This window comes from Camelina sativa, chromosome 9 (genome assembly GCF_000633955.1).
Source record: "Camelina sativa cultivar DH55 chromosome 9, Cs, whole genome shotgun sequence".
Taxonomy (NCBI): Eukaryota; Viridiplantae; Streptophyta; class Magnoliopsida; order Brassicales; family Brassicaceae; genus Camelina; species Camelina sativa.
Genome location: NC_025693.1, coordinates 15,567,546 through 15,591,952, shown reverse-complemented (window position 1 = coordinate 15,591,952; position 24,407 = coordinate 15,567,546). Strand labels below are relative to the sequence as shown.

The window sequence follows — 24,407 nt, the reverse complement described above, 5'->3', positions numbered from 1 at the left end:
TTTTTTTTTTTTTTTTTTTTTTTGTAAAAAAAAATTCTCATTTAATATTTTTGTGTAGAGGTAATGGTTATCGGACCATTATATCCATTTGCCTCAAATAACCGCTCAATGGATATCAGAATCCGCAGTGGGTCAACCCCCCAAGGTATGGACAGCGAATCCAGATCCAAATAGAAGAAGATCTCTTGAATTTGTAAGGGATATGGAAGTGGGGGTAAAGTTGGAGGGAAAATGAGGGGTGCAATATAATTTCAAATTTTTTTTTCTTTTTGTTTTTTGTTAAACATTTCCTAGCTACTGTGAAAACGGATTTGAGAAAGTTTTGGCATATCGACATCATCTATGTTCTAACTACCATTTATGTCAAGTAAGTTTTTTAAACTGAGAAACAAAATATTAAAGCCTTTGAGTATTATGAGCTTATTTTTGTAGGAAAACTTTCGGTGATTATATATATTAGGTATGATTGAATTAAAAAAAATGGAGGATCTTTCCTTTTGCAGTTTTGCTCGACGCAAGAGTTCCGACTCTAGTCCTACCACACCTGATGGTTTGCATGATTAAACAAACTAAATGCATTTACAAGTTTTTTTAAATTTTAAATTACTCCATAGGTAACTGATGTAAATATATAGTGATCTGATCTCATGCTCTACGGGCTCGCCTTTTACTACTGATGATCTATTTGGATAAACAAAGAGGATCGTTTGAAAGACTAAGAAAAACAATGCATAAAAAAATTACAATAGCAATGCACAACTAGGTTAATTAACTTCTCTTCAAGTGCATCTGCATGAGAATTTGTATGCTTTCATATCTCCCATGTAGTAAATTCTATAGGACCTTTACCATTTATGTTTGTAATAAAAGTTAAATGCTATAATCTATTGTGGTTACACATGTGAACAAATGAACCTTTTTAACTTTAGAGATTTCGATGTCAGAATTACATGATATACATATACTCAGCGCCATGGATTTCAAAAGAAATTTATTGTGCTAATCATAAAATTTACTTGAAAGTGTGCAGAGAAGAATGGCGATTGTGAATGCGATTATCTCGATTTCGATCTGAGATGGATAATCCCGGTGATGAAGGGAGAAGATTGAGGGAAGGTCTCTCGATCTCTTTCACTGGGCGTAGATTTTGACAGCGGATGGCTGTTCGTTTTCGAAATCTTGAGAGATATGGTCAATTAATTTCAGATCCGGCTCCAAGTGGGGGATCTGCGGTTTTTCGGGTTGGGAGATTAAGGGCTGAGAGAGCTTCTCGACGATTCTCATGGTCCTGTGGTTGGATTCGCGACCAAGGTAGGTTGGTCTTGGATTTTCCTTTTCTGGCTGATTGGAATGATACGAATCCTGATTTACTCCTGGGTGTTTATGCCTTCAATTGGATCGATACGAATCTTGAACTAATCCTGGGTGTTTATGTCTTCAATTGGATTGAGGATAGGATTTCGGGTTTTGAGGATTCGACCTTTAAGCCAGCGGGTAATGGGATTTTTTCTCTCTGTTTGTGGTCGGTGATGGAAATGAGAATATTTGCTTATTTACAGTCACGGATTCGTTTGGTAATTAAGAGGATATGGCATTTGATCTTGCAACGATTGGTGATTTTCTTTGATAGTCTTATATCTAGCTGGGAACGAGGAAGTTTGGTTTACAGCACTATCCCACTCCTTCTTATTTGCTACTGGGTTTGTTGGTTCACCATTGTCGGAGCTGTCCTCTTTGAGTTGCAGTTGTCCCTTCTGTCAACGGATTTGCGCAAACTCATGGCTCAATTGGCTCTAAACAAAGGCAAGGCGGCTTTGGTGCGAACTGAGGTTGTCAAGATTTCTAGTACAGTTTTGGCTCAGCGAATTCAACAATTCTCTCTTACTCTGATAGGGAGGTTAATGAATCCAGCAATTCAGAGGATGGAGTCCTTGATTGCTAACTTGCCTAAGATTTGGAAGCTGGAAGATAAAGTCTTAGGATCAGATTTGGGGCAGAACACATTTCAGTTCAATTTTGAGGAAGAAACGGATCTTCAGGAGGTCTTGCTCAATGGTCCTTATCACTTTGATGGCTGGATGATCTCATTGGTAAGATGGGAACCTATAGTTTCTGATTCTTATCCCTCGGCAATCAGCTTCTGGGTGAAGGTGGGTGGTATCCCTATGCATTTGTGGGAGCTAGCGACTTTAGAAGCTATTGGGAAGAAGGTTGGAAGGATCAAGGAGTTGGATGAGGATACGGGTAGCATTTGTGTCACAGTGAACGGCTTCAACCCATTGCTCTTTCACATGGTGGTCCCGTTTGATACAGGTGATGAAGTGGTGGTCTCTATTGACTATGAGAAGCTCTCTGGGTATTGTAAACACTGCTTCCGCCTCACACATGATGTGTTGGTCTGTCCGGTGCTGAAAAAGGCTCAAGCTGATCTTGTGGATAACAGGGGTGGTCAGCGACAGCAGGGTATGAGCAAACAAGGCTCTGTACACAATGATGGTGGATGGGAGAAGCCACAGAAGCATGTGAAACGGGCTTTGGATTTCCAACCAGAGCAATCTAATGAAAGGAGACAACAACAGTTTCGGGGTGGTGCCTCGAGTTCTTCTGGTTTTCCTCTCCATGTGCGTAATCAGGGTCATGTTTGGGGACAAAAGGCGAGATTTCATAGTGGTAGTCCAGGATCTAGCCTGGGGGCGACCATAAAGGTTCTCAGGGGTTTAGAGGTGAGGGGGTGGATCATTCTGCTGGTGCTTCCCATCAGAGGAAGGGCATACGGCCAGTGTGGCCCAAGCCATTGTATAAACCCAAACAGGTTTCTGGTGCGAAAGAGCTCCAACGACCTGTTCATGTTGGTGATTCTTCTGATATGGTCGAAGATACCTTCGTAGAGGATTCAGCAGAGAATGGTACAGATGAGGGGGAGGAGGATCTTCAGGATCAGGGTTTTAATGAGAGCACAAATGATTTGCTTGAGGATGGGGAGTGTGATAACGATACTAATCCTGAGGTTCCAAGGAGAGAGTCGGATCTCTTGCTTGCGGCTGGTACTGAATCGGGTCTTGAGGTGGAGGACATTTCTATCCAAGGTAAGGGCACAAAACAGGCGGGTGTGGGAAAGCAAGTTCACAAAACAAAAGAAGGCAACTATGTGGGTGGCGGAGGTCGGCCGGTTAAGAAAGGGACGGTGGCTCTCCCGAAACCACCGGCTCAAACGTGAAGGTTTTAAGCTGGAACTGTCAGGGCATTGGGGCTGATCTGACATAGAATTACTTGGGTGATTTATGGAGAAAGCATAGGCCAGATATTTTATTTTTATCAGAGACAAAGAAATGTTTTTCTTATTTACAGAAATTTCAAAATAAATTTGGCTATAATAAATTGTTTACTGTTGAACCCCGCGGGGCTAGTGGTGGTTTAGCATTATTTTATAAGAATGAATTAAATCTTTCGGTTCTGTTTGAGAATGATCATATTATTGATACACAAATTTCAATTGGGCAACAAACTGTATTTATGTCTTTTGTTTATGGGGATCCGGTTCCCCAGCACCGTCAAAAAGTTTGGGATAAATTAACGGATATTGGTTCATTTCGCATTGATCCTTGGTTCATAATTGGAGATTTTAATGAATTAGTTGGGAATCATGAAAAGCAAGGGGGTGCCTTGCGCCCTGCTTCTTCTTCTTTTAAGCCATTTATTTCCATGCTTAGAATTTCCTTGTTATGGGGAACAATTATCTTGGCGAGGGAATCGTTGTAATAACCAGGTGGTCCGGTGCCGCTTAGATCGGGCTGTGGGTAACGAAGATTGGCATGGACTCTTCCCAAATTCAAAAGTTGATTATTTGGAGATGATAGGGTCGGATCATAGTCCAATTTTAGCCACCTGCTTGACAGCGGTCCGGCGACGGCAGAGGCAGTTCAGATTTGATAAGCGTTGGTTGGGGAAGGAGGGATTAGTTGGAGCGGTTGAGTCAGGGTGGAATCGGACAAGAAATTTTCGGATTCCGGGTTTTGTTGACAAAATAAGGAATTGTAGAAATTCGATTTCGTGGTGGCGGAAAAATAATGTCAGTACTGGTCCATCGATCATTTCGTCTTTGAAGACGGCCCTACAAGATGCAAAGATGGATGACTTGATTTCGCAGGAGGAAATTCGGGGAATTGAGAGGAAATTGAAGGAGGCTTATCGTGATGAGGAGATTTATTGGCAACAGAAGAGTAGGAAATTTTGGTTGCGGGTTGGAGATAAAAACACTACCTATTTTCATGCATCTACCAAGCAACGTCGGGTGCGTAATCGGATTGTTGGTTTATTTGATGCTAATAATGTTTGGGATGAAACATCTACGGGTATGGAGCATATTGCTACAACTTATTTTGGGGATTTATTGAAGAAATCTGACGTTGGGGGTATTTCAGAAATGCTGCAAGCTATTAACCCAATTATTACGGATAGCATGAATAGAGCTTTAATTCGGGATATCTCGGAAGGAGAAATCCGAAAGGCTTTGTTTGCTATGCATCCAGAGAAAACTCCAGGCCCTGACGGGATGACGGCTTTGTTTTTTCAGAGGTTCTGGCCCTCTCTTAAAGGGGATTTAGTGGCTTTGGTTAAGGATTTTTTTCAAACTGGCAGTTTTGATCCGCTTTTAAATGAGACTAATATTTGCCTTATTCCTAAAGTTGACCGGCCGCAGCGGATGACAGAGTTTAGGCCGATTAGCCTATGTAATGTGAGTTACAAAATTATTTCTAAAGTATTGTGTTTTCGTCTGAAGCGCATATTGCCTCAGTTGGTTTCAGAAACACAATCAGCCTTTGTTTCCGGTCGATTAATTACGGATAATATCCTGGTGGCTCAGGAAATGTTTCATGGGCTAAATACTAACCGTCGGTGTAATTCGGAGTTTCTGGCATTTAAAACGGATATGATTAAGGCTTATGACCGGGTTGAATGGGATTTTTTGGAGGCGGTGTTGGTTCAACTAGGATTTGATAGGCAATGGATCTCGTGGTTAATGTGGTGTGTTTCGTCAGTGTCGTATCAAGTTCTTCTGAATGGCCAGCCTCGTGGCTTCATTAGACCACAGCGGGGATTACGTCAGGGGGATCCCCTTTCGCCATATTTATTTATACTTTGCACAGAGGTTTTGATTGCAAATATTAAAAAGGCTGAACGGGAGAAGAAACTAACGGGTATCACCATTGCCCGTGATAGCCCCACGGTTTCTCATTTATTGTTTGCGGATGATAGTCTGTTTTTTTGTAAGGCAACGGCTAATGAATGTAGGACGGTGATGGACATAATTGTTAGATATGGTAGAGCTTCAGGACAAGAGGTTAATCTGGATAAATCCTCTATCATGTTTGGCAAGAAGGTTCCGGCTGATGTACGCTCCCAGTTGAAATCCATCATTGGTATTTCTAAGGAAGGCGGCATGGGCTCCTATCTGGGTATTCCTGAAAATCTGCAAGGTTCAAAAGCAGAGGTTTTTAGTTATGTTAAGGATCGGTTAGATGATCGGGTAAACGGTTGGTCGGCCAAGTGTTTATCAAAGGGTGGTAAGGAAATTATGATTAAATTGGTGGCTTTAGCTCTTCCTACCCATGTTATGTCATGTTACAAAATACCACAGGATTTGACGTCTAAATTAACAAGTGCTATAGTTACCTTTGGTGGAAGTCTAATGACAAGGCTCGAGGTATGCACTGGGTTGCTTGGGATAGATTGTGTAAAGATATATGTGAAAGAGGATTAGGCTTCCGAGCTCTGGAACAATTTAATGAAGCCATGCTGGCCAAACAGTTTTGGCGTTTAATTCATCACCCGACGTCCTTAATGGCCCGGGTGATGAAGGGACGATATTTCAGGAACAAACATCCGCTTATGGCAACGAAACCAATTAACCCTTCATTTGCATGGAGAAGTATTTATTCTACTAAGGGGTTGGTGGAACAGGGAGCGAGATGGACGGTAGGCTCGGGTTGTTCGATTTCGGTATGGCGTGATCCCTGGTTACCCGACATTCGTCCAAGACCAGCAAATGGTCGAGGGAGATTGTGGCTGCCGAGTTTGATGGTTAATCATTTAATTAATCCAGTTACGAAGGACTGGCATTTGCCTACTCTGGAGGAGTTCTTTGATCCCGAGGATGTCGCTCTTATCCGGAGTATGCCGGTCAGTAAAACCTCTCAGCCGGATAGGCTAGTATGGCATTTTACTAAATCAGGGAAGTATTCGGTCAGATCAGGTTATAGATTGGCCCGAGATTTACTTGTGGATGTTGAGTATGGGCCGACTTGTGTGGCCTTGAGAGCACAGTCTTGGAAGTTGGATGTACCCTCGCGGATTCAACATTTTTTCTGGCAGATTGGGTCGGGTACTCTTCCTGTGTTAGAACGACTTGCGTATCGGGGTGTCCGGTGTGACGCTGTGTGTAAGAGGTGTGACTCTGCAGTAGAGACTATCAATCATGCGATTTTCGGGTGTCCTCGGTCAAGACGTATTTGGGATATGTCTCCAGTGGTGATAGATCAGGGAGGTTTTCCATATGACTCGATCTATGCGAATCTAGATTTCATATTCTGGCGGGCTTCTTCACAATCTGGGGTTTCAGATATAGCCCTTCGTCTCCCCTGGATTATATGGTCGATCTGGAAAGATAGGAACAAAAAAGTTTTCCAAGGTATCGAGTTAGAGCCAACGGAAATTTTGAACCAAGCGGCTAATGATAAATTTTTTTGGGAGGAGGCCAAATCTTTCTCGGCGCGTTATCTGGAACCTTCGCTTTCAATGGAGGAGAGGGGTCCTTTTCCCCGTTGTCTGGTTGATGGCTCTTGGAAATCTACGGATCCTTTTCAGGGTTTGGGCTGGTGGTGCTGCAGTGGAGAAGATACTACGCTTCTTTTGGGAGCACGGAGTCAACGAAGAAGTCTTTCTCCCTTACACGCAGAATTACAAGCACTGATATGGGCTATGGCTTCTTTATTGGAGGCGGGAGTTGGTTGCCAGACTTTCGAGACGGACTGTGCAGAGTTAGTTGCGATGGTGCAGACGCCGGACGATTGGCCCGCTTTCTCGAATTTGCTGGAGGACTTTGCTTTGATCCGTACTTCTTACCCTTCCTTCACCCTAGTCAGGATACCACGAGATGTCAACGTAAGGGCGGACTGTCTTGCTCGATCTTCACGTTCTCTAACCTCTGAATCATCTTTTGTAAACTCTTTTCCTCCTGTTTGGGCAACCAATCTTGGAGTTTTATTTTAATTTATTAATGTTTAGTTGAAAAAAAAAAAAATTACTTGAAATTCAAGTAATAATATAAACACAAAAGAACCAATGAACTACCACACAACTAATTTGTAAGATTTAAGTATCGTCCTCTTTGGCTAATACAGACGTTTCCTTAATGTTGTTGAGACGTTGAAGCATCAGTTCGTAGAGAGCGTATCCACCATGATGGCAACCCGGCATTCTCGATGTCATCATCTTCAGCTCATCCTGATCGATAATTTAAAGCGAAACTAGAGTTATTCGTTACCAGATCACAACATTCAGAGAGTAAACCTTGCTGGATTACAGGATTAGAGAACTAACCAATGAGACAGTGTGGAGCCGTGTTGACTCGAACCCATCTTCAGCGCTAGAGTATAATCTTGGAATGTCATCTGAATGATGACTACACTTGACGAAGAAAAACATAGCAGGTCTTGCATTCAACTCCCTACGAGATATTCCGATGAACAGAGGAGGGCTCTGTAATAAAAGTATACAAAGATCGATCAGTTATCTCTTGGGATTCCCCAAGTGAGAGACCAAAAGAAATCCTTCTGGCTTACAAGTGATGATGCTGGTATTCCAGTTTCTTCAACAACTTCACAGATAATGCTGTCAAACATTTCTTGAGTCACCTTCTTGTTTAAAAGCTCGCCGGTTTGAACATTATTTTCAAGCTGGTGGTAATCAATACCTACTGCTGTTGGCTACAATGTTCAAAATTGATCAACCAAAAGAGTTAGAAACAGATACAAATTGCTTTTATGTAAATACAAGATGCTTCATGTGAATACCTCTGGATGGCCCCCCGGGAATACATAGTGACCTGGAAACTCCCCAACATTATTACTCCGGCGTAACACAATAATCTTCTTGTCAGAAGTTTCGATAACTGCTCCATTACCCAATGGACTTGAGGTATGTCTACATCTTATTGAGTCATCTGTGAGAGAACAAAACTCTAACTATAAGAAACCTGATCAAAAGCTCTCCAGTTCCCCAACACAAAACTAGAGACAATGATATATATACCTTGTGATGTAACAAGGAACTTCTCCCACAGAGAACTCAAATTTGTTCCTACAAAAGTCCTTGGTAAAAACCATGTCCATGATTAACAATTCTCTCCACAAAACCAAACAATATAATGCATTACCAGAAGAAATCGATAATCCTATGCAAACACTGAAGAAGAGAGATGAAATGAGAAACCTGTAATCAGTCAGGCCAAGGCGAAGACAAACGTGTGGCACTTCATTGGTACCACCACCATCACCATCTAAACTATATGATCCATACTGAAACTTCATAGACATGAAAATGAACTACCTGATTTGATTAGTGACTAAGTAGTAAACAGAACAAGTTCAAAGATCATACCCTGAACTTTTGGCCATTGAACAATGATGAATTGCCCTGTGTTCTCTTTTCCCAGACCTAACATTAATTACCAAAAGCCATCAAACACCAATGCGGATCAAAATCGAAGCATTCAAATCGCGCCATGAAAAAAAAAAAGTATGATCTAACACGAGTAGTGAATAAGAAATTGGAATTGAGATTTCAAGTTCTCACCTGAGAAATAGAATCTTCGAGATCAGGATCCGGATGAGGAACCCGATCGTGCGATTTCGAGAAATCCACCGAGACCTTTAGTACCATTGAAACAACACAATCAGATGATGGTTACGTATAAATTCGATTAATAGAGAAGAATCTGGTATTGTGAACCTGAGATGGAGAGAGTCCAAAAGGACATGAGAGAAGAATCTGGTATTGTGAACCTTCAAGATTCTTCTCTTCTGCTAGTTTCGCCATGGAAAAAAGAAGCTCCAACAAGAAAGTACTAAATGGGCTGAAGGCCAATAAAAAAAATTATTAATAAACAAAGCCAACCATAGAATCGTAATACGTACTAACTGACCACCGCATACATACACAAACACATCTCTCGGATCAATAATATAATCTCTGCCGAAGCACCCAAGAAGAAGTATTCTATACGTCACATTAGACACTCTCTAAACTACCATCAGCTCTCACTTAACCTACTTAAATTATCCCATTGAAGAAAACAGGACCACACAACACACACACTATAGTGCTTTATGTATTCAAGATCTCCCGTAGAGAACCAAATCTTGTGGTTTGTTTTTTGTGATATGTAGAGAGATCCTCAACTTCTACTGTTTCAAGTTTCAGCACATATAAACACAGTAAAGCTTTGAAAAATGATCGTTATTTATCTGCAGACCAAAGCTAAAAACCAACAACTTTAATAAATCGGAGTTACCTTTAAACAATGGGACAATCACTTAATTTAGTAGAAACTATAAAATTGAACTCTGATCAGTCAAGCTAACACTAGAGTTCAAACAAAAAAAACAGAACCAAAATTTCAATTAAAGACCAACAATAACACAATTCTTTTCCTTATAAACCCATTATCAAACCAACCTATTGATCTCTGAAGCATTTCATCAAACATGTTGTTGGCTTCAACAATTACAAGCTCTAGACTCATCAAAACCACTCAATTGTTGATTTTTAAACCTAGTAATAGCAGTAAAGCACTTCTAATCATTCAGACTGGAACTAATTTCAAATTCTGAAGCAATATATAAAACAAGTGAAATTTAGACAAACCCACTAGAGACAACAGAGAGAACAAGAGTGAGAGAGAGAAAGAGAAGAACAAACCTGAACTCCGGCGAGACAATGAAGAGGAGTGCTTGGAATTGAGAATCCGAAGAAAACCGTATTTTCTTTCTTTGGTCGAGAGAGATGAAGAAGGGACAGGTTTTATGGTGTAATTTTCTAAATTAATTAAGGGTGTTTTAGATAATTTTGAGTTTTGGCTGAACCAGCTGCAGTTGAATGCTCCAATCAGACTCATCCACATTTTTCACATTTCTTGGATGAGTTTGATAAAAATCATGGAACTGATTCATCTAAATGCTCCAAGGAGAAAGGTAAGCTTGGAGAACCCACTGAGCACGCAACCGTAGTAGGGGAGAGACCAAGAACTCAAAGGAAAGGCGAGAAAGAGGAGAAACGTCGCATCCCCAGGAATCCAGATATAGTAGGTGCAGCCTCCAAGAAGGTTAACGTTTTAAGGGCTCGACAATCTCCAAAGAAACGTCCCGGTACTGGACGTGCAAAAATAATTTATGTCCCTCTTACGGACGGAGGTGTTCCCTTCTGCAATAAGCAAGAAGTCTAATGCTGTCTCAGGTTCGGTGGTGTCCAGAAACCACCCAGTACTCATATATGAATACAATTGCATGGAATTGTCAAGGGAAGGGAGCCTACTTGACTTCAGAGCACCTTAAGGAGCTTTGTAAATATTTTTTTCCTGCATTTCTTTTTCTTTCTGAAACAAAAAACAATTTCTCTTTTATGCAAGACATTCAGCTTTCTTTAGGTTATGATAATTTGTTTACCGTGGATCCTATTGGGAAAAGCGGAGGTTTAGCTTTGTTTTATATGAATTCTCCTCAGGTTACAATCATATATTCGGACAACAGAATAATTGATATTGAAACCACGATGGAAGGAAATAAGGTTTATATGACCTTTGTGTATGGTGATCCGGTTGTTGCAAACCGAGAGGATGTTTGGGAGCGGCTGACGCGAATTGGTCTCACAAGACATGGCCCCTGGTTCATGATAGGAGACTTTAATGAGATCATTGGAAATTAAGAGACACGAAGAGGTAAACGTCGGGCTGAGTCGACTTTTCTCCCGTTTAGAAATATGTTGGCCAACTGTGGAATGATTGACTTTCCCTATAAGGGGAATTTCCTCTCATGGGTTGGAAGAAGAAGAAACCGTAAGAGGGTTCGATCTAGGCTTGATCGACCAGTTGGAAATGAGGATTGGCACAACATCTTTTCCCACACAAATGTGGAGTATCTGAAGCTCTGGGGATCAGATCATCGGCCTGTCTTGGCTAGAATCTCCTCTAATAATCGCAGAAGGCAGAAGAGTTTCAAGTTTGATAAACGTTGCTTTGGGAAATCAGGCTTTAAAAATGCGGTCAGGGTAGGATGGGGGAAGCTTACCACCGAAGGCCCAACGGACATTTATTCAAAGTTGGTAGCCTGCCGAAAGGCAATCTCCATTTGGAAGCGAGAGAATCCGAGCAACGCTTGCAAGTAAATCAAAGACTTAAAAGAAAAATTAGAGCAAGCACAAGATAATGATTCCCTCACCACTGAGGAGGAACTTAAACTGAAATGGCAGCTTTGTGCAGCCTTTCGAGATGAAGAGTTATATTGGAAACAAAAGAGTAGAGCAAACTGGTTGCGCGAGGGGGATCGTAATACAAAATTTTTTCATGCCACTACAAAACAACGACGGGCTAGAAATCGCATAATCAGTCTTCAGAATCAAGAAGGCCATCTGGTGGAGTCTGAAGCGGAAATTGAACAGGTGTGACAAATTATTTTCAGGATTTATTCTCTGCTTCCAATACGACTAGAATGGATGAGGCACTGCGGTATGTCACTGCAAAGGTTACGCCAGAGGTTAATGCTTCTCTGATCCGGTCTCCCTCTAACTGCGAGATTAAAAAGCCGTTTTTAGCATCAATCCAGATAAAGCTCCGGGCCCAGATGGAATGACAAGCCTCTTCTTTCAACGGTTCTGGCATCTGATTGGAAATAACATAATCCGAATGGTTAAGGATTTTTTTGTGATAGGTGAATTTGATCCAAGACTCAACGAGACAAACATTTGTATGATCCCAAAGAATGAGAGGCCTAGAGCAATGGGGGAATTTCGGCCAATCAGGCTATGTAATGTGAGTTACAAAATCATCTCAAAGGTGTTATGTAATAGACTGCTGAAAGCTCTCCTGAAGCTGATCTCGGAGACACAATCAGCCTTTGTGGCTAGACGTTTAATTACTGATAACATCCTACTGGCACAAGAGAATTTTCATGCCTTAAGGACGAATGCAACCTATCGTTCAAAGTTTGTAGCAATAAAAACGGATATGAGTAATGCCTACGACATGGTAGAGTGGTCGTTTTTAGAGTCTCTGATGAGGAAGCTTGGGTTCGACGAGAAGTGGATAGAATTGATTTTGTGTTGTATAACCTCAATATCATATAAGGTACTCATTAATGGGGAAGCGAAAGGAAATATAATTCCCACTCGGGGATTACGCCAAGGCGACCCGCTATCTCCCTTCCTGTTTATCTTATGTACTGAAGCATTAATAGCACAAATCAATGGTGCTGAAAGTGAAGGACGTATCACTGGTTTGAAAATAGCTCAAGAAAGTCCTCCGGTGTCACATCTCTTATTCGCGGATGACAGTCTGTTCTTCTGCAAAGCCGATATCTAGCAATGTGCTGAGTTGTTAAAAATAATAAACTGCTACGGAGCAGCATCTGGCCAGCAACTGAATAAGGAGAAGTCGGCAATACTGTTTGGTAATAGAGTAGAGCACACACTCAAATCGGAGCTGAAGCAGGCAATAGGAATCACGAAAGAGGGCGGAATGGGTTCCTATCTTGGACTCCCTGAGACTATTTGTGGCTCTAAACAACAGGTATTTGCTTTTGTTCAGGATAGACTAAATAACAAGATAAACTCTTGGTCAGCAAAATTTCTCATGAAAGGAGGCAAAGAAGTGTTGATTAAATCGGTGGCTCAAGCTCTTCCGACTTATGTCATGTCGTGTTTTCTACTTCCACAATATATTGTGAAGAAGCTCCGAGGAGCTATTGCCCGGTTCTGGTGGAGGACAAAAAATAATAACAAAGGGATGCACTGGATGGCATGGGACAAAATTTGTATGCCTCTGTCACAAGGAGGGCTCGGATTTAGGGATCTAAAGGAGTTTAATTTAGCTTTACTAGCTAAACAGCTATGGAGATTGATTCGGTATCCAGATTCTCTGCTCAGCTGTGTGCTCAAAGGGAGATATTATCGGTACTCAAACCCCCTAGACGTGAAAAAGGCAAACTCTCCTTCTTTCGGATGGCGTAGTTTGTTCGCTGCACAACCTCTGCTTTTGCAGGGTCTCCGGAAAAATGTGCGATCAGGGTTTAACATCCGTGTATGGTCAGACAATTGGATCCCCACTGTACCTATGAGACCAGCAAAGGACCGGGGCATCGACAGAGATCCAAACCTGTATGTTAATCACCTCATTGATTTTGAGACAAAGAGTTGGAAGTTGGAAGTGTTAAATGAACTGATAGATCCCGCAGACATACCTCTAATCACTAGCCTTCAACCTAGTAAGCATTTCCGGGTCGATGATTATGTATGGTGTTATACGAAGACAGGACAATATACCGTCCGATCAGGTTACAACATTGCAACAACACTGAATCCCGAAGTCTTAGAGCCAAGCACAAACAAGCTAAAGAGTCAGGTATGGAAATCAAAAACGTCAAGAAAGATCAAACATTTTATTTGGAAGGCTTTGACAGGATGTGTTGCGGCGAACAGCCAACTGGTTGATCGGCATTGTGGTTCGGAACGAGAGTGCCCCAGATGCGGGTTGGAGGAAACAATAAACCACATCCTCTTTAAGTGTCCGCCTGCCCTGCAGGTATGGGCTTTAAGTCCCATTCCAACCTCTCTGGAAGTGTTTCCGTGTGATTCAATTTTTGCAAATGTTGATTACCTCTTATGGAGAGCAAAGGAACAAGGTGTAACAGAGGAACAGTTGGAAATCTTTCCCTGGATAATTTGGTACAACTGGAAGGCAAGGAATGAAAAACAGTTTAATGGTACAGACATCACACCCCAGGATACGTTGAACCTTGCTTCTTTGGAAGCATTGGCGTGGAAGATGGCGCAAATAGTCGAGGCGGATGAAGAAACAGAGTCCTTTACACAAGAGGATGCGAGTGAAGAACGCTTGCTGTTAGGGGAGTGCAAGTGCCAAGTAGATGCTTCTTGGGAGGAAAAATATCATTTCACGGGACTAGGTTTTGTGTTACACAGCTCCGAGGTACGGTTTGGATTGAAATATTCGAGGTGTTTCCTTTCGGTGTTACATGCGGAATTGGAGGCTTTGCTATGGGCGATGGACTCAGCACTACAACAAGGTTTGGTCTCAGTTCATTTCGAAACGGACTGCGCGAGCATCCCAAAACTTATTGAGGAGTTTGATGATTGGCCAAACTTTTCCATGGAATTAGATAATTTTTTTAGTTTACGGGATAAGTTTTCTGTGTTTTCTATTTCGCATATTCCTAGAACTGTAAACATCCGTGCTGACCGCCTTGCAAAGGACGCTAGTGCACGAGGCACTCTGTTTTCCCATGTTAACTCCGTGGTTCCGGAGTGGTTGGCGTTAGAAACCAACCTATTCGAACCTGAGTAATAAAAGTATGGTGTTTTTGAGGTAAAAAAAAAATGCTCCAATGAATGGTCAAAAACGAACATCATTTTTCATCTCCATTGAGATATCCATTTTAATAGAGAAACAAACTGGGCCATTATAGAAATTCTATAAGGGAGATTTACTTAGATGTTATATATTTTAGGTAATATTACCAGAATCTACAAAAAAAGATTTTATTACTAGAATATTTTGGATATTTTCAAAATATTCAGCGTGCCCTTGTTTTATGTTACCTGAAAAAACGTAATTACAAAAATATTATTGTCACGTCATACGTCACGTCAGAAATCGCTGACGTGTATTAAATCACTCAGCCGTAACGCGTTGTAGAGGTAATGACGGCTGATTTATAGGTATGTTGCGGCTGATTTATGGAAAAAACATTTGAGTAAAAGCGGACGGCTGACTTAGAGCATAACTCAGCCAAGCGTTACGGCTGACTTATTAAAATCTGGCTGAGTTATGCTCTGGTTGAGTTGTCAAAATTTTGGCTGAGTTATCACTACGACACGGCTGAATTAACTTTTTCCGGGTGGCTGAGTTATGAAAAACAGCTGACTTATGAGATGTAGTTACGGCTGAGTTATGGTTAAAAACTATAACTCAGCCGTGATAGGCTGACTTATCGTACAACTCGGCCATTTCACGGCTGACTTAGTAGCAAAAGATTAATTACTAGAATATTATTCAGTTACGGCTGACTTATTAAACGATACGGTTGAGTTACATATTTTCAGTTGATGAAGTGGCTGAATTTGGCTGCCATTTTTTTGCTTTTTAATTACTGTGATGTTATTTGAGTTATAATTTGTTTGATGGCTGAGTTTTATTTAGGCTGAGTTATAATTTGTTTGATGGCTGACTTGCCACGTCAGACGCATCATCCATGTCTGCATTCCATGTCATCATCTTTCTTCTCCGGAAATACGAAACGTCGTTCCTTCGACTCTTGTTCTTACATGGTTTTTACCTTCTTCTTCACCTTGCTCTTCTACTTCTTCTTCACTTTTTTCTTCACCTTCTTCTTCACCTTGTTCTTCTACTTCTTCTTCACCTTGTTCTTCATTTTTTTCATGGATCCAGTTCTGGTACTAGTTGTTTCCAGTAATTGGGTAAAGAAACATATATTTGTATTTAACACCGACGATAGAGGGTGTATAGTTGTGCAGATAGATGGAGGCACAACACACGACAAGCTTGTGGAGCTTGTTCTTGAAGACTACGGATTGGACGCGTTTAGCCATGAGCTAAACGCATGCTATCGATGTAAACAAGTTGGGCACAATGCGAAAACTTGTTCGATGCAGTATTATTGTATTACATTTGTTTTATTTTATGCAATAACTCAGGCGTCAAGCATTATAACTCAGCTGTCATATTAATCGACGAGACCTTTCGTTTTCCGTTTTAAGATTATTCCTTGTGATAACTCAGCCACAAAGCATTATAACTCAGCCGTCATATGAATCGACGAGACCTTTCGTCTTCTCGTAAATACTATAACTCAGCCGTTAAGTTTTTTTTTTCGGGTTGTGACGTGGAAAATAAAAAATGATGTGTATTTTAATTTACTGATGAGTATTTTTTTATATTTTTTTAATCAAAATCGAAAAACTAAACCCAAGGGGTAAATTGTAATTACATCCAGGGCATTAAACATTTGAGCAATTTTTAGAAGATTGTTAGATATGAGGAATAAACCAACTTTTGGATAACATTTGAGTAATTATTTCTCAAAATGACAATACTTGAGTTCACTTAACTCATTCATTCACCTCCATATTTAAGCCAATACATGTCATATTAAATTAAATAAATAAAACAGATAATTTTAAAAATCATTAAACATATATATATATATATAAGTAAATCTAAACCGGCATGTAATCTCTTTTATAATGTAAAATCAAAATTTTAATTCTAATTTGTCAATCCAAACCGACATATAATTTCTTTTAATTGTAAAATCTAAACTCTAATTCTCATTTGTCTAACATAAACCGACATGTAATCTTTTTTAATTGTAAAATCAAAATCCTAATTCTCATTTGTCAATCCAAACCGACATGTAATATCTTTTATTTATAAAATATAAATTCTGATTCTCATTTGTTAACCCAAACCGACATGTAATATCTTTAAATTATAAAATCTATATCCTATTTATAAACCTAAACCAACATATAACCTTGTAAATTAAAATTCAATAATATTATTAGTCTTTTAAAAATATAAAAGATATTAATTTTTTTTCCTTTTGTTAGATGGCATAATTTGATTGGTTGAAAAAAGGAGGTAAATAAAAAGTGAACCCAAGTAAATGTAATTTACGTTTCGTTTTTTTTTCTTTTTTTTTTGTCAACAAAAGAATCAGAATAGAGATACAGTAATCAAATTATCTATATGACTTAAACAAATTAACTTTCCAAAATAATTTTTATTGTCAAAACTTATCATTTAATAAAGTACCAAACTCTTTTCTATTTATACACCAAGACAAAAATCTCTACTACCATCAATACAGTCATTTAAATCAGATTAAAAATGAAACTAGAACGAACCAAAGTGATAATTTTTTTTGTTTTTCCCAATGTTGGCAATGATTAGCCTATCATCGAAGGTAGCAGCAACTCCTCCGCCGTATGTTAATTATTGTTTGACAAAGTGGATAGACCAAGTGCCAGGTTGTTACACTCGGTTGAGATTCTATGAAGGCACCAAAGATATCAGATTTTTAAATCTAGGGTGTTGCAAAGCAGTATACGCAACACTTCTTAGTTTTTGCTTTTTGAAAATCAAGCCTCACCTAAATGTACAAATGACTGTTTTCAAATCGGCTTGTAAGGATGTTCATTCAGCTGCAAGCCCATATTAATGAATTTTATGTATCTTTCAATGATTTGAAATAAAATTATACTATTTTGAATTTTCTTGCATCATCGTCATTCAAAACCAATGTTTTCACGACCAAAACCGGACGCTCTGTCAGATTTTGACCACTTTGTTTTGGGTTTTTCAACAGCCACATGATTCCCGTCAGAATCTACACCAGCAGCCTGTTTTGGCCACTCCCATCCAATTTCAACTGCTGTCCATGCATCTTCGTGAATTCCTTTAATTCTATGCATTATCAACACCTTCCAAGGCTTATAATGATTTGGATCTAACATCAAAAAGTCTTTTGCCATGAATAACATTGATTGTGCCTCCATGTTCTTCTTCCCAAGATCTTTACCTGTTCGTTGAGTCAGACTCAGTACAGATGTCCGCTCTGATACCACTTTGTAAGTGTAAAAGAGACAACAGAAACATAATTTTTAACGAGGTTCAGCTGCGTTCTCAAACTTTGTTGAAAATACTTCTTGAACACAATTACAGTTAGTGTTCAATTTTTGACTTACACAACCCTAACATATCTCTAAGTTTGTTTCCAATCTATTTACAACCCATTATGAGATCCCTAAGATCAACAACAATGATCTACATCCAGGGTTCTCACTTAGAGATAAAACTCTCATCCTTTTCTCCCTGAAGGTGCCAAAAGGCTTATACGGTTTTTCTCTCTTTTACACATTCTAGAGTGATACGCCCAAAGTTGAGGATCACTCAGCCGGATTAGCAAAGATAGAAACTCGCCAAGGTGCAAGGTGCAACAAGGGAGATTTAATGGATTGAAGGGTCGCACAGCAGTTGCGGAAGGCTGCTGATATTCCCAACTCTGATGGCTGCTAGATATGACACACTAGTCCAGCAAGAGGAGGCTGCTGCTTGGATATTACTCACCAAGAAACAAAGAAGTGTTCTAGACAAAGAACAAAGAGATAGACTCATAAAATGAAAAGGAAATTGATTGATCATTCTCAAATGAGATTACATGTGTTTATATAGGGTTTAAGAAACTTGGTAACAAAGCCAAGTTATTAATTATTCTTGAAACTAAAAAAGATAATAAAGATAGTAAGTTGAATGAAGATTCAACCCTTGGTGCATGTTTCTCTTCCCAAGGTGTCTTTCCCAAGGTGAGTTGAACTCCATTTTCGTCATCCTTCTTTGACCACAAAATAAAGTGATTATTTTGGGCTTTCTTGGGCTTGTATTATGCTCAAAGTGGCCTGCACTTGATAGATATCATCCCCAATAGAAATTCCCATGTTCTCTTTGCTCCAAATATCTTCAAATATCAAATGAACAGCTCCAGCAAGCTGTTTGGTCCTGGCCCTTGTCATTGGTCCAACAGGTACAAGCATAGCATCCTCAGAAACAAGCTCAGCTTCCACTTGATTATCCTCATTGCTTTCCATTATCATATCATTCTCCTCCACTTGAGAAGGATTTGTCCTCAAATCCAAATCATCTATATAATCGCCGGGATCAAACAGATGACTCAAATCTTTAAAATAAAGAGAAAGATTACCCTCTTTGGATCTTGTCGAAATTCCATGGTCATCCAGGTGGGCAATTTCAATCACTCTTCGACCATCTATCACTTTGTACCTTATAGGAACACGTCTTTGAACTTCTGTTTTTCTTGACCCAAAATATACCACTTGCTCCTCTCTTCTTGTGTTCAACTCTTCAGCCAACAAACTCCTAACACTGATTTCTGGTTTTGAAAACGCGAAATCTCCAAAAACAAAATCATAGATTGGAAAGCTCTTCTCTTGATCTTGCTCCTCATACTCGTCATAGATTGGTGCAGTATCAAATTCCTTTTTTTTTCTTGCTCAGAGAAGTCTTGACAATCAAATATCAAATCGATCTTTCCAAAAGACATTGTTTTTTTTTTTTTGAATTAAAGAAGATGAATAGATAGAAGATGAAAGAAAGAAAAAGATAGAAGATGAAAAAAAAATAGAGAGATGAGAAGATGAACAGACAAGTACCGGTTGAGTGGCTCTGATACCACTTGATACGCCCAAAGTTGAGGATCACTCAGCCGGATTAGCAAAGATAGAAACTCGCCAAGGTGCAAGGTGCAACAAGGGAGATTTAATGGATTGAAGGGTCGCACAGCAGTTGCGGAAGGCTGCTGATATTCCCAACTCCAATGGTTGCTAGATATGACACACTAGTCCATCAAGAGGAGGCTGCTGCTTGGATATTACTCACCAAGAAACAAAGAAGTGTTCTAGACAAAGAACAAAGAGATAGACTCATAAAATGAAAAGGAAATTGATTGATCATTCTCAAATGAGATTACATGTGTTTATATAGGGTTTAAAAAACTTGGTAACAAAGCTAAGTATTAATTATTCTTGAAACTAAAAAAGATAATAAAGATAGTAAGTTGAATGAAGATTCAACCCTTGGTGCATGTTTCTCTTCCCAAGGTGTCTTTCCCAAGGTGAGTTGAACTCCATTTTCGTCATCCTTCTTTGACCACAAAATAAAGTGATTATTTTGGGCTTTCTTGGGCTTGTATTATGCTCAATGTGGGCTGGACTTGATCGATATCATCCCCAATAGAAATTCCCATGTTCTCTTTGCTCCAAATATCTTCAAATATCAAATGAACAGCTCCAGCAAGCTGTTTGGTCCTGGCCCTTGTCATTGGTCCAACAGGTACAAGCATAGCATCCTCAGAAACAAGCTCAGCTTCCACTTGATTATCCTCATTGCTTTCCATTATCATATCATAGAGGGCTAACTTTCTAAGCCGTAGACCCTTTATCATTATAGGAATTGTGTGCCTCTGACTCTCATTTGCAAAGCTAACAACTTTCCTAAGCTCAAAAGGAAATATTCCATTTAACACTATGCAATATTTCCATTCCTATTAAAATTTTCAAGCTTCCTTTTTCTTTGTGCTTTGCCTCTAAGTAATGTCCTAAAACGTGCCTCAAATGTATTTTCATAAATCTTCAAAACCAAAACACATAGGCAAAATCCGCAGGCCTCTGATGTCTTTTTTGTCGGATAGAAGCTTGTGCAGATATCATATGTCTGTGCTGAGACAAAAGTTTTTGCATACATATTTTGTATAGTTTATTGAACTTCATTTTCAACTTGAGCTTGCTTAAATACACTTACTCATTGACCTTGCCAAGTATGAAATATGGAAGCCACAATTATGTTTCTTTATTTTTTGGACTTGAACATATATTTTAAATGCAAATATAATCTAACAGAACACATGAGCATGCATAAAGGTTTCACTTTGGTGTTTCCGCTGCAATGTCGCCGGTCTTGCAGCCACTAGCTTTAATGTTCAAGCCTCTGTCCTAGGTATTCAGCAGGATCCGATCTCCTTTTCCGACGACAGCAATGACAAAAACTATTGTGTTTTCTTCTTTTTGTAACTGTGTGGACCTATGTTTGTATTCAAAGCCCAGCCGATATTTTTGTGAAGGCCCGTTTATAATTATAAATATATAAAATTTCTATATATAAAAAAAGTTGGAATACATAAAGAGTAGTTAAAGATAATCAGATTATTTTCTTCTTTAATAATTTAGTTTAATATATATATATATATATATATATTAGTTATCATGAGAATAAAGTACATTTAGTTTATATATATAGATATATATATATATTTTTTAAATAGTAGTTTGTATAAGATGATAAAAGTATGTATAGAAAAAAGAAAGAAATATATATATGTATAAATTAAAGCTAAAATGATTTGACTATTATTATACAATGCATTACATATATTTTCATCAATAAATAACTGATTTTCTTATTTACTTCAACTAGATATATATATATATATATATATATTTAAACAAAAAAAATCTTCTCTCAGATGCACATATATTATTTTTTATTAGTTTTAATGAAATTCTTTTGACAAATGTTACAATCTATATAATACTGTCACAATCTCTTTACTATTAGATACACTTAAAATTAATATATGTTGTCACTAAATTAGATATGACATGTATTTTAATATTAGATATATTAAACACCTGCCATGATCTGTCAGAGGTGATAGGTCGACGGTACGGCCTGCATCGCATATATCCAAGGTACCCCCAGAATAGCGTTGTAGATTGGTGGTGCATCAACGACTGCGAACTTAGTTTTCCGGGTCACTCCGCCAGCTCGTACTTGTAGCTTCACGTCGCCCATCGACATTTTGGCGACCCCGTTATAGCCCGTCAGCGTTCGAGTTTCGGGTTTCAGTTGGTCTGGTGTGACGCCCATTTTTTCCAATGTTTGCCAACAGAGTACATTGACTGTGCTCCCAGTGTCGATCAAAACTCGTTCGACGTCGAAGTCGCCCATCGAGACTTCGATAACCAAGGGGTCTGAATGGGGGTGTTGGATTCCTTTGGCGTCTTCTGAGGTGAATGATATCGGGTCCGCACATAGCGGAGGCTCGCCCGGAGCGGTTTGGAGGGCGCAAACTTGCCGTGCTCTCTTTTTGAGTGCGCGAACAGAATCCGCGCAGTCCTCCGGTGGACCAAGTATCATGGTTATTCGTCCACGGGGAGGAGAATTAGCCCGCTCCGGGTTTTGTCCCCTCTGTCGTTTGGGTGGGCCAGGCAGTTCGTCTGCTTGGGGCGCCTCCTCCTGGTGATTCACGGGTGCTAGCTGCTGGGCTGCGTTGGGTGGTCCATCGTAACCCCGTCCGCCGCCTGCGCCACGGCCTCGGTTAGATCGTCCTCCGCGCCATCCACCTCGGCGACCTCTGCCTCCACGGGCGCTTTTTGGCTGATAAGTAGCTTCGACTTCGCCAGAAAGATACTTTGCGTACAGATAGTTCTTCAGATGGACGCACTCTTGTGTGGAGTGACCGGGGTACATGTAAAAATCGCAGTAGAGTTCCTTCGGGTCAGATGGCTGCTTGTCCTGACCGTCCACCTCGGAGACTGCATGGATGACGCCCTTTTTTCGATCCTGTGGTTCGTGGTGCTTGCGGGGTTCGTGGTGTTCGACCCGGTTTTTAGTCTTAGCGGGATGCGACGGCTGTTCGTCATTAGTTTTTGCGGCTATTCGGGCTTCTTCCTCCTCGTCGAGTGCAAACCTGGAGGCCCGATGTAGCGCATCATCGAGATCCTTGTGTTCCCGGATGTTAAGGTCTTTTCGTAATGGCGATCCGGGGATTAAGCCTTTTCGGAAGGCCGCCATTGCTGCGTCTTCCGGGACGTTGACCTTTGTCAACTTTTCTTTGAACCTGTTCAAGTAGTTGGCGATAGGTTCCCCTCGTTCCTGGGCCATCTCCCAGAGGTCTGAACTTGTCACGCCTCGTTCGATGAGGATTCGGTAGTTCTTGAGGAAAACCTTGGACAGGTCGTCAAAGTTGTCAATCGAGTTCGGCTCGAGCCTCGTGAACCACACCAAGGCAGGGCCGGAAAGGCTATCCACGAACAGTTGACAGCAACCGGCGTCCCTTTGTTCTTCGGTGAATCGAGCTTTTGACATGGTCGCCATGAAGGATGTCATGAACTGGACCGGATCTTTGTCTCCCTGATAGACCGGCAGCTTCAGTTTGACGTGTGGTATGGCGGCTCGTGCTATCCGTTGAGTGAAGGGCGACTGCCGAGTTACCTCAACGATCCTGTCGATTTCCGGAGCGGTGCTGATAGCTCGATGGAGGAGAGTGTTCATGCCACTAATCTGTGACCTGATTTCTTCGAGTTCGTAGCAAGGTCCGGAGTTCGCGTGGCGGGTGACTAGGACGGTCATGCTTTCGTGTATCCGTGAGTTCGGATTCGTTGGTCGGATACTGGACGTGGTCCGAGGGGGAGGATTCCTCCGCTCCGGTTGTGCTTCCGAAAAATCGAGACGACGAGTGAGACCATCTACGTTGAGCGATTGTCCAGCAGAGATCTGTGATGGGGTTGTTTGGGTCACAACGGCATCAACTCTGCGGTTGGTTTCGGAGATCATCTGGTAGATCTCTTTTGTCATGGTGCCGAACAGGATTCTGAAGTCCTCCATGGAAACGAGCTGCGGATTCTGGGCCGCTGGTGTGGTATGAACGGGGAGGTTCCCGTTCTGAGTGCTGTTCTGCTGCTCCGTTACGCGAGCATCCGCCTCCTCGTGGGTTTGTTCAGTAGAAGGCTCTGCGTCGAGGTGGACTGGCTCCTCGAGAGTTCGTCCTGCACCCTGGCTGGTTTACCCATCAGATTTGACCCCGACTGGGAGTTCGGTGGAGGTTCCGACCGGATTTGCCGTCACGCGATGACGGGAATACACGGCAATGACAGGCCTAGTTAACCCACCCAGTGTCGCGGTGTCATCCTGAGAAGGCGTGATGCCCGTGAGATCGGGCGTGCGGTTTTCTTCTGGAACTTCGTTCACGACGGAAGACATTATTGCAAGGCTTCTTTCGGGAGAGTTTCCTAGAGACGATTTGTCTCCCCACAGACGGCGCCAATTGTAGAAACTAGGTTTCCACAATGAATTTGTTTATGGAGGGAAACAAATTCAATAGAGCTATCTCTCTAGAAAATAGATCTAAGTCTTGAAATTAGGAGTAAAGAAGAAGAGCTCGAAAGAACTAGGGTTTGTTGTAAAGAGCAAAAAGAGAACTCGGTTATTGTATTAGATTCTGAATGATTTACAATGGAGAAGTCTCCCTTATTTATACATGTTCAGAGATCTCATAATATATTAACTTTCCTTAACAGACGAAGTGAAATATGGAAAACTGCCCTATTGCTTGAGTCGGCCGCCGCACCGAAGTGGATGTCGGTTCCTTCTTCTCCAAGACTATTCTTTATCCGAACTGATTCCCGAAAACCTAATCGATCCCTTAACCGGATTCCCGGTTAGATAATCAATTAACATTTCTGGTTTA

General features: G+C 40.7%; 2 protein-coding genes across 3 annotated transcripts; both read right to left on the bottom strand.

Moving 5' to 3' along the window:
- On the bottom strand, positions 7,281-9,423 carry LOC104711077 (nudix hydrolase 9-like). Of its 2 annotated transcripts, XM_010427751.2 has the most exons (10): positions 9,217-9,423; positions 9,010-9,133; positions 8,854-8,928; positions 8,659-8,715; positions 8,491-8,582; positions 8,311-8,369; positions 8,073-8,221; positions 7,842-7,985; positions 7,600-7,758; positions 7,281-7,503 (listed from the first exon to the last, which is right to left on the bottom strand). In XM_010427751.2, the coding sequence occupies exons 2-10, from the start codon at positions 9,094-9,096 to the stop codon at positions 7,372-7,374; spliced, it is 954 nt and encodes a 317-aa protein (XP_010426053.1). In that variant the 5' UTR covers positions 9,097-9,133; positions 9,217-9,423; the 3' UTR covers positions 7,281-7,371. The 2 variants fall into 2 exon arrangements, with proteins under 2 accessions (XP_010426053.1, XP_019085693.1); XM_019230148.1 differs by having other exon boundaries at positions 8,491-8,576; positions 9,010-9,422.
- On the bottom strand, positions 21,581-23,515 carry LOC104715318. The gene has a single exon (XM_010432734.1). The coding sequence runs from the start codon at positions 23,513-23,515 to the stop codon at positions 21,581-21,583; it is 1,935 nt and encodes a 644-aa protein (XP_010431036.1).

Excerpts from the sequence above, each read along its gene's own strand:
- LOC104711077 (XM_010427751.2), bottom strand. The coding sequence starts at position 9,096 with ATGGCGAAACTAGCAGAAGAGAAGAATCTTGAAGGTTCACAATACCAG. Across the intron at positions 8,716-8,853 it reads TCGAAGATTCTATTTCTCAG|GTCTGGGAAAAGAGAACACA; the intron begins GTGAGAACTTGA and ends AATTAATGTTAG. Across the intron at positions 8,222-8,310 it reads GTTCCTTGTTACATCACAAG|ATGACTCAATAAGATGTAGA; the intron begins GTATATATATCA and ends GTTCTCTCACAG.
- LOC104715318 (XM_010432734.1), bottom strand. The coding sequence starts at position 23,515 with ATGACAAAAGAGATCTACCAGATGATCTCCGAAACCAACCGCAGAGTT.